General features: G+C 43.5%; 1 protein-coding gene across 2 annotated transcripts in view; it reads right to left on the bottom strand.

Annotated features, from left to right (window-relative positions):
* plekhh1 (pleckstrin homology, MyTH4 and FERM domain containing H1) overlaps positions 1-11,242 on the bottom strand; it is a 72,964-nt gene that overhangs the window by 3,288 nt on the left and 58,434 nt on the right. For both annotated transcript variants that reach the window (XM_088925939.1, XM_088925940.1), the window contains exons 22-29: positions 11,027-11,204; positions 10,001-10,156; positions 9,170-9,267; positions 8,459-8,600; positions 6,642-6,784; positions 4,299-4,428; positions 1,480-1,566; positions 561-707 (exon numbers count right to left, since the gene is read on the bottom strand). In XM_088925939.1, coding sequence (XP_088782065.1) covers positions 561-707; positions 1,480-1,566; positions 4,299-4,428; positions 6,642-6,784; positions 8,459-8,600; positions 9,170-9,267; positions 10,001-10,156; positions 11,027-11,204 — 1,081 coding nt within the window. The remainder of the gene's footprint in view (positions 1-560; positions 708-1,479; positions 1,567-4,298; positions 4,429-6,641; positions 6,785-8,458; positions 8,601-9,169; positions 9,268-10,000; positions 10,157-11,026; positions 11,205-11,242) is intronic.

Here is an 11,242-nt window from a genome sequence, read left to right as displayed (position 1 = left end):
TAACTGACTCTCGTGAAATAAATACAAAACGAAAGCCTATAGACTAAATGCCTAATTGTCATTAAAACATTAAGAAAAAAATGAACAGAACACGCCAGTAAAAGTTAAAAACATTAATAGTTGTTAATAGCTAAGGATTCTTAACTAATTTTAAAGTTAATCAACAAATGGAATTAAGAAAAGATTCCCTCTGTGGTTTACAGAACGTCTACCTGAAATTGTTTTAGCCGAGTTTTATGCTCTCTTGCAAAATAAGATTGGAAGGAACCGTTAATGTAATGGCAGCACGAACACCAGTACAAGTCTAAAAATATAAAATAAGAAGGTTCAGAATATGTTTATTTTATAGCTCCAGTACAGGTAACTTAGAACAGCTATGGGAAAAATCTACATGTTCAATAAAGTACATTGATATGTGTAATTAATGAAAACTGATCTAGATTTAAAACAGAACAAAAACATGGACTATTTGAGGAACAATAACAATAACAATGTATTTTGTAGAGATTCTGAGACTTCTGCTAAATGTTTTCTTTGCTCTAGTGGTGAACCACACTTACCTTAGGCTTTGCCATTGCAAACACTAGTTTCTCAAGGGTCTTCTTTCCAGAGTTTCGGTCTTTAGCTTGGCTGACCACTATCATAAAATCGTCATGGCAACCTCCAAAGGTGACCACAGACTGATATGAATAGGTCACCACCAGGTGCTGGAGCAGAAAGAGAAGGATTGTTTTAAAGATGCATTGCAGTGAAGAAGTTCAGATGTGTAAGCACTAACTTAAATGTCATTCTGGTGAACTAATTAAGATTTAATTAAGACCTATTAAAATAATAACTTCTTTTTTCAAGTTCAGCTTATTAAAATAAACTTTGTTACTGATTCAGATTTTGTATTCTGGTTATTTTTTTAAAAGCATGCAATGCCAAACCTATGTAACTCAAAAGTTCACAGCTCCTGCAGTTGTGGTGCAAGACTTAATATTTATTATTCCTCAGCTATTTAAATTCTCTTTAAGGAAGCATCAATCAAATCCAAGTCTGTCAGTTCCTTCTTCTGTTTTTGCTTGTTTTAGGAAAAGAGGTCCAATTTTTTTAAACCCACATGGATAAAAACAAACTCAGTTGCTCAAAATGTCATGCCAAGATTTTATTCCTACAACAAACAGTGGCTGTGGTCTAATTCATCTGCCTATGATGAGATACATGGATGTGTAAAGCATAAAAGTGGAAAATAAAAAAAGTCTAAACATTTCTGAACGTTTTACAATTGACTAAAAGGTTGAGACTGGCTGTACCCAGACTCACCTGACGAAACCGAAAGGTGCTTAAAGTAAATTAAGTATGAAGACTATTAGTAAAGAGAAGCTGCTGGATTTAAACTATGTTGTTTCGCTACTTTAATGACACCTAAGCTGCCCAGTCAGAAACAAATAAGACAAAATGTAAAAAGCAGCTTATAAATAGACGTCTTTCCCACACCATGGTGTTATACTCCAGCACGCTGAGTCCGTCCTCACTCACGGCCAGCCAGAGTGGAGCCTCCTCTAAGGGGGACGGGGGGACAGGCTGTGGAGGCAAGGACAGGCTTAATTAGAGAGAATCATTCATTCTGTGTGTTCAGCTGGGCCTTGTGAGGATTAAAGAGGGACAATCTGAGCGTGGGGGACCCAGGGATGAGGTCATTGTGAGGTCCAGTTTTGTTGCTGTGGGTTACATCTGGGAAAGGTTTTCTCACACAGCTTTCTTAGCTGTGATAGATGCTAGCCTGCTGCAAATAAAGGAACATACAAACCCAGAGTGGTTGATTAATACTTCCAGTTTACTGAAGAAGTGGAAATTGTAGCCCCATGTGAGATTGTAATAATAAAGAGTTATCTGACAGTATGTATGAAATAGGTTTATGTTCTAAAATGTTATGTACTATTACTGCATGTGTGTTAATAGTGAATCTAAGCTAAAATACTCTAAGAGTCGGACAAGAATTTGTGGGTTAAAACATTGTGGTAGAAAACATTGCTGCCCCTTAAATGGACTACTTAACTTTTGATATTTGTTGCAAAGAACACAAGGAATCTTACAAATAAGAGGAGGCCATTTGAACCTCTGTCAAGCCCTCTGCAGCCAGTGGGCGCTCCTACTCTGTCCTGTCCCTAGTTTCCTGTGCTTTGCTGTCCTTGAGGTGTCTCTCTCTCTGGGGCTATATATTTCCAGGTCTCTCATACACCTTCACTCAGCATTGACATTCGGATGTCCTGAGACCTGCCTAGCATCCAGGTCGCCCCACGTCCGCTGCTTGAGGGCATTGGTTTCTATACGACTCCTGAACTGCTGAGCCCGGGCTAATCCCTAGTTCCGCCGCTACGCATATGGGTCTTTTTCCACTCTCCTGCCTCTCCACGGTTCGTCCCTTCCGACATCCGTGACAGAATACTGAGCCTCCTACTGACCCCGCGAGCGGCGCTTTTTGTTTTTCCGCAGTATTTTTTCTCTGGGCTTTTTTTTCTCCTCTCAGCTCTCCTATGCTAATCGCGGGATGCTTTTTCCGACTCCTGTGCCTGTGAGCGGGCTGCGGCCTGGCTTTCCTCGGGTTGTCATTCCGGTATCCGTGATTGAATGTTGAGCTGGCCCTCCTGTCCTCATCGCTGGATATCACTCCGGTCATCCGTGCCTGTGAGCGGGCCGTGTGCCTGGCTTTCCTCGGGTTGTCCACTCCGATATCAGCGATAGGGTGGTGAGCCTTTTTTCCCTCTCCTATTCTAATTGCTGCATATCACCTTCCTGACATCTGTGACTATGAACGGGCTGCGGCCTGGCTTTCCTCGGGTTGTCTTCTGCCGATATCAGCATTAGTCTGGTGAGCCTTTTTTGCCATTCCTCCATTCTTATTGCTGGATATCACTCCGGTCATCCATGTCTGTGAGCGGGCCGTGTGCCTGGCTTTCCTCGGGTAGTCCACTCCAATATCAGTGATAGAATGTGAACGTGCCCTTTGCCCAGTCTGTGGTATTTTTTCCCGGGTTTCTGTGTTTTTATTCTTGTGTTTTGATTTTTCACTTCCTGGTTTCCCCTTCTCTATGGTCCCTCTGTCCCGTGTGTCTTGGAACTTTTGGTTCCTATCTGTTTTTTGTGGTTTGTTTCCCTGGTCTCCCAGGTTAAGTTTGTGCTTGTGTACTTGTCTTTTTTGTTTTAAGCCTCCAGAGCTCTACCTGACCCCCCTTCCTCTACCCAATAAAGGTTTATACCCTGGAGGAGGGGGCAGCTCTCAGTCGTGGACTCCCGGAGGTTTCCTTTCAGTTAAATGAGGTTTTTCCTCCCCCCAGTGCTGTGCAGCTCACTTATTTGTATGGGCGTCAGGAGCCACCCATGAAGGGGGGGGTACTGTCATGCACTCTGCAGCCAAAGGGCATTCCTACTCTGTCCTGTCCCTAGTTTCCTGTGCTTTGCTGTCCTTGAGGTGTCTCTCTCTCTGGGGCTATATATTTCCGGGTCTCTCATTCACCTTTACTCAGCATTGATATTCCGATGTCCTGAGACCTGCCTAGCATCCAGGTCGTCCCACGTCCGCTGCCTGAGGGCATTGGTTTCTATACGACTCCTGAACTGCTGAGCCCAGGCTAATCCCCCGTTCCACCGCTACGCATATGGGTCTTTTTCCACTCTCCTGCCTCTCCACGGTTCGTCCCTTCTGACATACGTGACAACCTCTAGCTCATTTGGTTGCTCTTAGCTAAATGACCCAAGAATATCATCTAGCTGTTTCTTCCAAGAAGCCAGGGTATCGGCTTCAACAACATGGGTGGATAACATCTTCCAGATTCCCATACCCCTTTGGGTAAAGTACAGTAGGACCTTTTGTTCTCTGTTTTAAATGAACTTCCCTGTAGTTTCCACTTGTGTACGTAAAATCCAGTGCCAGAATTCTGTGTGGTGTTTTCAGTCTAGCTTCAGCCTGGAATTGACATGCCATTTCACATTGCCTCTGCATAAGGACTCAACTGATCAAAGCAGGTGATAACACACTCCTCTCGTTCCTTAATAACCAGCGATAATAACCACACAACAGAAAGAAATGAAAAGAAAGCACTGTTTTTTATGTAACTTGCATTCACTACAAATTTGCCTTGTCTGTCTGAGGCTGTGAGAAAACAGGATCCTGGCAGGAGTAAAAACAGGAGTGCACAGGGCCGCATTCTCAACAGCCACATTAACGACCTTTTGTCCTAATTGATAAGGCTAGGAAATTAAAAGTGGGGAAAATGAAACTGATTTCTGTCTTTTCTGTCTGTGCTGGCATTTACCTTTGCAGTGAAGAGCTTGGCTCCAAACAGAGACCACTTGCGGGCCACCGTCAGGTAGATCCGCACGCATTCCGACGCACTGCAGCCCCGCAGGACCATCCACTTGGTGGCCAGTCTGTCAGCCAGCCGCCTACCAACCAAATCCAAAAGCACATTCCCTCAGCTCCAAACTTTTCAAAGCTAAAAGCACATTTAACATAGTGTTCACACCCACCCACTGCAAACCTGATCTGCACCTATTTCTTTAACAGTTCTCACTGGTGTTCCCCACGATACGTGATTTATCACCGTCTGCTGCTGCCTAAAGAGGATCTACCCAAAAAACAACTCCCCTGTGAAGATGACACACTGTTTCCATCGCGGGAACAAGCAACTGTCTGGCAGGCTGCAGTGATGTTAACAAGCACTGTGCAGCTAACGCCAATCTGTCTCAAACTCAGTACAATAACAGAGGCTCGGGCCAGGTGTGCAATGGCACTGTGTTCCTTCAGATTTCCAGGGCACTTTGGAAACTGATCCTTGTTCTGCATGATCTCACTATTCCCGATTGTCTTGTAGGGCTAATCTCCCCTCTGGCTGAACCTGCTGTTTCACACATGTCTTCCCCTCCAGCTGGCTGCACTGACATCGCTTCCAAGCAGAACCTGTCTGCCAAAACTCAGATATTTAAACATTTTAAACTATCATTTTAAAGGCTTCTTTTCTGTTTTGTCATTAATCATCTACAAGACACAGCCTCCGGCCCCTGCTTTTCACACCAGTAGCATCACGGTTTTACAATGTGTGTAAAGAGAGTGCACAGTGAAGTGTCCGTCTACAAAACCAATTCCACAGCAAAGCGGTCAATGCAAAAAAAAAAAAGAAAAGAAACAAACTACTGCCAACTCTAAAGAAAAACATGTGATTCCGCTGAGGATGCACCTCGCTCAAATTACTTTTTCTCTCTTAACTGGAAGTATAAATACTGTGGGATGCCAAGACACATTTATGCTCCTAATCCTGGATTAACAGGAACACAGTGTCTACTGATTTTCATTCAAGCTGAGCTCTACATCTCCAGTACTAGCTGATAACTTATGTTAACCTCTTGCAGATTTAGACTGTCATTGCACTTATTTCCGTAACCAGTCAGTGTCAGATACTGTATATCCTACTTCAAGGGCGCTGTTTCTAAGACCTTCAGCACACAAAGCTTTACACAGCCTCTCCTTAACTTACTGAGACTTCTGACTGATCTGACACAGGTGGGAATGACACTGGGACATAAGTAAGCAGCTATATCACCTTGCAGCTCACAAGTGGCAACCCATTAAAACTAAGGGGGTGTGAGCCTGGCCAGTACTTGGATGGGAGACCTTCTGGGAAAGCTAAGGTTGCTGCTGGAAGAGGTGTTAGTGGGGCCAGTAGGGGATACTCACCCTGCGGTCTGTGTGGGTCCTAATGCCCCAGTATAGTGATGGGGACACTATACTGTAAAAGTTGATGTTGTTATTATTATGTGCACTAGCCAAGTTCTCAACCTCTGCATGAAAAGTTTTCTTTGTGCAATTGCAGAACAATTCCCACTCTGTTCATTTTTCACAATGAAAAGTTTTTTAATGATAATAATAATTGCACTTTTCTGGACACTCTACTCAAAGCGCTACACAGGTAATGGGGACTCCCCTTCATCACCACCAATGTGCAGTATGCACCTAGATGATGCGACGGCAGCCATAGTGCACCAGTACGCTCACCACACACCAGCTATCAGTGGGGAGGAGAGCAGAGTAAAGAAGCCAATTCATAGATGAGGATTATTAGGAGGCCATGATTGGTAAAGGCAAAAGGGAAATTTGGCCAGGATGCCAGGGTTACACCCCTACTGTTTTTGAGAAATGCCCTGGGATTTTTAATGACCACAGAGAGTCAGGACCTCGGTTTTACATCTCATCCGAAGGATGGTGCCTTTTTACAGTATAGTGTCCCCTTCACTATACTGGGGCATAAGGACCCACAGGGACCACAGGGAGAATGCCTCCTGCTGGCCCAACTAACACCACTTCCAGCAGCAACATTAGTTTTTCCCAGGAGTTCTTCCATCCAGGTACCGACCAGGCTCCCACCTGCTTAGCTTCAGTGGGCTGCCAGCTGTGAGTTGCACGGTGATTTTAGCATCTGTTACACAGGTTGCTACAGACCTTTGAAGACTTCATTTTTCATCTATTTTTTTTTAGCTTCAAAAAAGAAAAGTGCTCACTCCTCTGTAGACACCAATGTTTTGAGTGCTTATGATGACTGGGTAGACATCTAGAATTCTCCTGAAAATCAGACAGATCCACTGTGGGTTCTGAGCTTGGGTACCTGAGCTGTTCTGGGGTGCAGTCCTGTCTATAGCGCCGGGGATAGAACCGGTCCAGAACCTGCAGAAGGAGCTGCTGCATCTTGGCCTGTGAGGAACCCCCAGGGCTAGAAGGTACAGGCCGGTCCAGGTCTCCATGTTCCACCTGGGGAGAGATATGGCCACCCCTTTAATGAACTTGGAAGAATCTTAATAGAGAAGCCCAGTGAAAGAATGGACAAACCCATTCAAGCAAAAACACTAACACAGTGAAACCCAGCAGAGCATTATGACAGTAAGCCAACAGTTTGAGAAAAATGTCAAATGTACTGAAACTATCCTAGATAGACAAGTTCCTCAGAGAAACATCTGTAAGCGATATTTACATGTAATTCATGATCAACTACAGTCAGTGTCACTTTTAAAAGGTTTGTTTCATTCTAAACACAGGTGCAACTTTGCCAGCACATGCAGAGTACCACCATAAAACCTGAGCTTTAGATCTCTGGTCTGTTATGCAGCCAGTGATGATGGTGTGCCACTTGGCAGTATGCTTCCCTTTGAACTGACATTCCAAACTAACGCCGATGGGAAACGTTTGTAGAAGGTGTTATATTTCAGATGAGGACTTAACTGGAGTTCCCGTCCATGCTGTGGACTTCTTTTGAAGGTGTAAACCCTATTGCCAAACTCTGTTTGGCCTAATCCCAAAAAGGCTGGTCATTAGATCCGTAAAAGGGCTCGATGCTCACAGCATGTTACAAAAGTGACATTACACCCCTTGAAGTCATTGTTCAATTCCCCGAAGTTAGATGTCTTTTGGTACAGTGGCAACTTTCAACTTTCTTGGGAGCTGCATTGTGTGTGCTCAGACTGTCGTCATTGAATCACAGCAGGGCCAGACCAGAGCTGCACGCAGTACATATAGTGCCACTATCTTAACTATCAAGACAAATCTAAGCTGATGGGGTAGAAAAGATGCAAACATAGCTGGTCTTTTTGGTGAAATGGTGGCCTTATTTTAGTGTGAAACTGTTGGTTCAATTAAGCTTGCAGTGTAAAACACACCAGGGATTCTGATTGCAATGCAAGGCATTATGGTAGCACAATAATTGTTGCAGTGCTAGTGTACTATTGATTTCTCATATTTATAAACCAATCCAAACCAAAACCAACCCATTTGAGCTTTCTAATGAAACTGAAAATCATCTAATGTCAAAATATTAAATCATAATCTTTGATGGCTTAAACATACCAAGAATGCAATCAAGTACAAGCAGTAAACTTTTTTTACAGAGGATTAATTGCTGTTCTGTTTAAAACAGAAAACAAATCAAAGATCACAATGAGTACTACAGCATCTTAACAAATTTAGATGTTCCTTCCTAGAAAAAAAAAACTAGACTGAGGTTAATTTTTCACAAAACATGTCTCAATATCCTTGAAAGAAACATCACATTATACTGTAGCAAGTCATAACAGAGGATCTCACAAGAAGAGTGGACAAAAATTTAGAATGCCTACAGTAAGTTAATATATTTTAATATTTACAAAGCTTACTCCTGTATCACAAGTTGCGTTGCATATGAATTGCACACTACTGTATATCAGGTTATTTTTAAACTACACATCCATATTCCTGGATCTTGAAGGCCCAGTGTGGCTGCAGGTTTTTATTTCTTCTCAGTTCTTAATGAACTGAAACAGATAGTTACTGGCTTAATTGGAGCTTCGCCCTTTTCTTTGGTTGCTGTTTTAAAGGGCCCCAAAAAGCCTGCAGACATAGCAGTTCTCCAGGACCAGGACTGGGCAGTCCTGTCATACACAAACCACCCCACACCTGGGACATGAGGGCAGCCATTTCCAGAGCCAGCTCCTTGTTGACAGGGAACCTGCCGTGCACCACTTCATCATTGACCTGATACGCCAGCAGGAGGCGCTCTCGCTCCATCTCCCCTTTGGCCTGGGCACGGAAACACATCCTGTGCAGAGCAAATGAATCACACTCAATAGTGTGCTGTCTTGTCCCAGTAAACAATACAGTGAGAGCTTTCTTCAAGTTCATCCCGATTTTCCCTCTTATGTAAAATATAACAATCTAAAATGGAAATATGAGTATTGAAATAATAATAATGCAGTATTGTACAAAGCAGTGTGTCATTTCTCAACATAATGTACAATTAAATAAACAAAAACAGCTAAGACAACATATGACTCTTAATAAGCTTTTGATCTTTTTTACATTTTGATATATCCTACCTATACATTATGATAATGTACATGAACAGCAAAATGCTGTTTTTTTTCTTATTGGAAATCCATTTTTGCTATGTAGTTTTAAACCAAAGTGGAATGATGTCTTTCAGCATTCCAAAATAGCAGTTTCAAACTGGCATTGATCAGATTTATAATATATTATAAATATATTAATTTATTTAAATAAAGTTCTTCACAATTATTTTTTCACTAACATTCTGCTTAGTAGAAACAGGCAATGCATTATTAAGGCAAACAAGACGGTCTGTGAATGAGAACCACCAAATAAGTGTACCTGCTCTTATAGGTCAGCCGAACAATCCTGGTTCCTTCATATTTTCCTGGGTGAAGTTCCTTCAATGCCTGCTCCCACTTTGAAATCACATCACAGATCTACAGCATGGATCAAAAGAAAATCTAACCACTTTGGCATAACACACAATGTACGGACACACCAACGAACTGAGCCAGCAGGTTTGCAGAAGGAAGGACAAAACCCAGTAAACACCCATGTGAACACGCACAAGAGCTGCGAGGCAGCAGTACTAACTGCCACACTGTCTGTTTAGAGTATTTGGTCAAACATTATTAATTATAAGGATATAATAATAATTGCTTACACTTATATAACGCTTTTCTGGACACTCCACTCAAAGCGCTTTACATGTAATGGGGATCCCCTCCACCACCACAAGTGTGCAGCATCCACCTGGATGATGCAGCCATAGTGTGCCAGAACGCTCACCACACATCAGCTATCAGTGAGGAGGAGAGTAGAGTGATGAAGCCAACTCATAGATGGGGATTATTAGGAGGCCATGATTGGTAAGGGCCAATGGGAAATTTGGCCAGGACGCCGGGGTTACACCCCTACTCTTTTCGAGAAACGCCATTTCGAGATATAATATACAAAATAAATTTGACCATTGACCATTGTGTTTTATAACTCAGGCCGAACATCTGCCATTGATCAATGCCTTTTAGTTGTAAACCCAGGGTTTCACACTGGGTTTGTGCAGATTACAGCCACAGCAAACCCGTGTTGTTGAAGGAGGCTTGGTGGGAAGCACGGGGGTTCCTGCCTGCAGTGGTCAGATGAGGAGACGGAGAGGCGCCGTGTCTGTACCTTGACGTTCCCTTGCAGGCAGTGCTCCAGGTCCTTCCCGGAGGGGTCGTCCGTGAACAGCGCGAATCCCGAGAGTGCCGGCTTCCTCATCCCTGCCTCCTGGTTCAGAGTGTTCAGGAACTCATCTACTGTGGTGGAGCCGTCAAAGCCCACAACCTGAAGAGACATGGTGGGGTTGCAGGGGAATCATTGTACAACCTCCGCCCATCAATTTTCTAACTTCGTCATCCAACTCCGGGTCGAGGGGGAGCTGTAGCGCCTATCCCGGGAAGCCATGATTGTAAGGCAGGATACACCCTGGATGGGACGCAATCCATCGCAGGACACACAGAAATGCAAACACACACACTCAAACTACGGCCAATTTTCCCAGAAGGCAATTAACTTATCAACATTTCTTTGGACTGTGGGAGAAAACAGGAGCACCCACTGGAAACCCACGTGCTCATGGGGAGAACATACAAACTCCACACACATAGTGCCTCAGACCCAGAACTGAACTCAAGGCGCTGGTGCTAAGAGGCTGTGCCACCATACCATATGTTTTTTTGCTCAACAGAGGACAGCAAAAGACATTTTGATCTTGAGATCAAAGCTGGTGGTTTTCATTTATGGAACTTTAATACAATGATTTCTGACAAGAAAAGGCCCTCCAACCTAACAAATTTCCATTACTGTGTGCATTCCAGTCCTGGCACTTGTGCTGAGTTTTGTGGGTAACTTTTTAAATTCCTCATAAAATTTGAAAGGTTTCTATGAAGTCTTTTGTAGCCTAGTCTAAAAAAAATATTTTATTCTTCAGTCTTATCTGATAAATCAAAATCCTCAAAGGCACTGACAAAGTCAACCCACTGGGTTTCTTCTGAAAGAACCGTGAAACATGAGACAGGGGGCACAAGAAGAAACTACATGGAGGTGCATTTAAAACTGAAAGCAGAAGACACATCTGTACACAAAGGGTTGTGGGAGTACAGAACAAACCGATGCTAGCTCTTGCTCTACTGCCTTCTGCCAACTGTACTGTACCTGGTAGGTGGAGTTCATGAAGTGGACAGGGATGCTGAAAGGCAGCGAGTGGTGATAAGGGTTCCTCAGAAGGATGGACATGATCTCCAAGCGGGACGGCTTGGCTTCACGGTCTCCGTTCTGAAGCGTACGTTCCACAGACCTCTGACAGTAGATGGCGTACTTGCCAACTTCATTCCTAACATGGCAGAAGAGCAAAGAGAGACTGCTTGTCAC

This window comes from Atractosteus spatula, chromosome 9 (genome assembly GCF_055471065.1).
Source record: "Atractosteus spatula isolate fAtrSpa1 chromosome 9, fAtrSpa1.hap1, whole genome shotgun sequence".
In the NCBI taxonomy this organism is placed as follows: domain Eukaryota; kingdom Metazoa; phylum Chordata; class Actinopteri; order Semionotiformes; family Lepisosteidae; genus Atractosteus; species Atractosteus spatula.
Note: the sequence above shows the minus strand (reverse complement) of the source record. Positions and strands in the feature narration are given on the sequence as shown.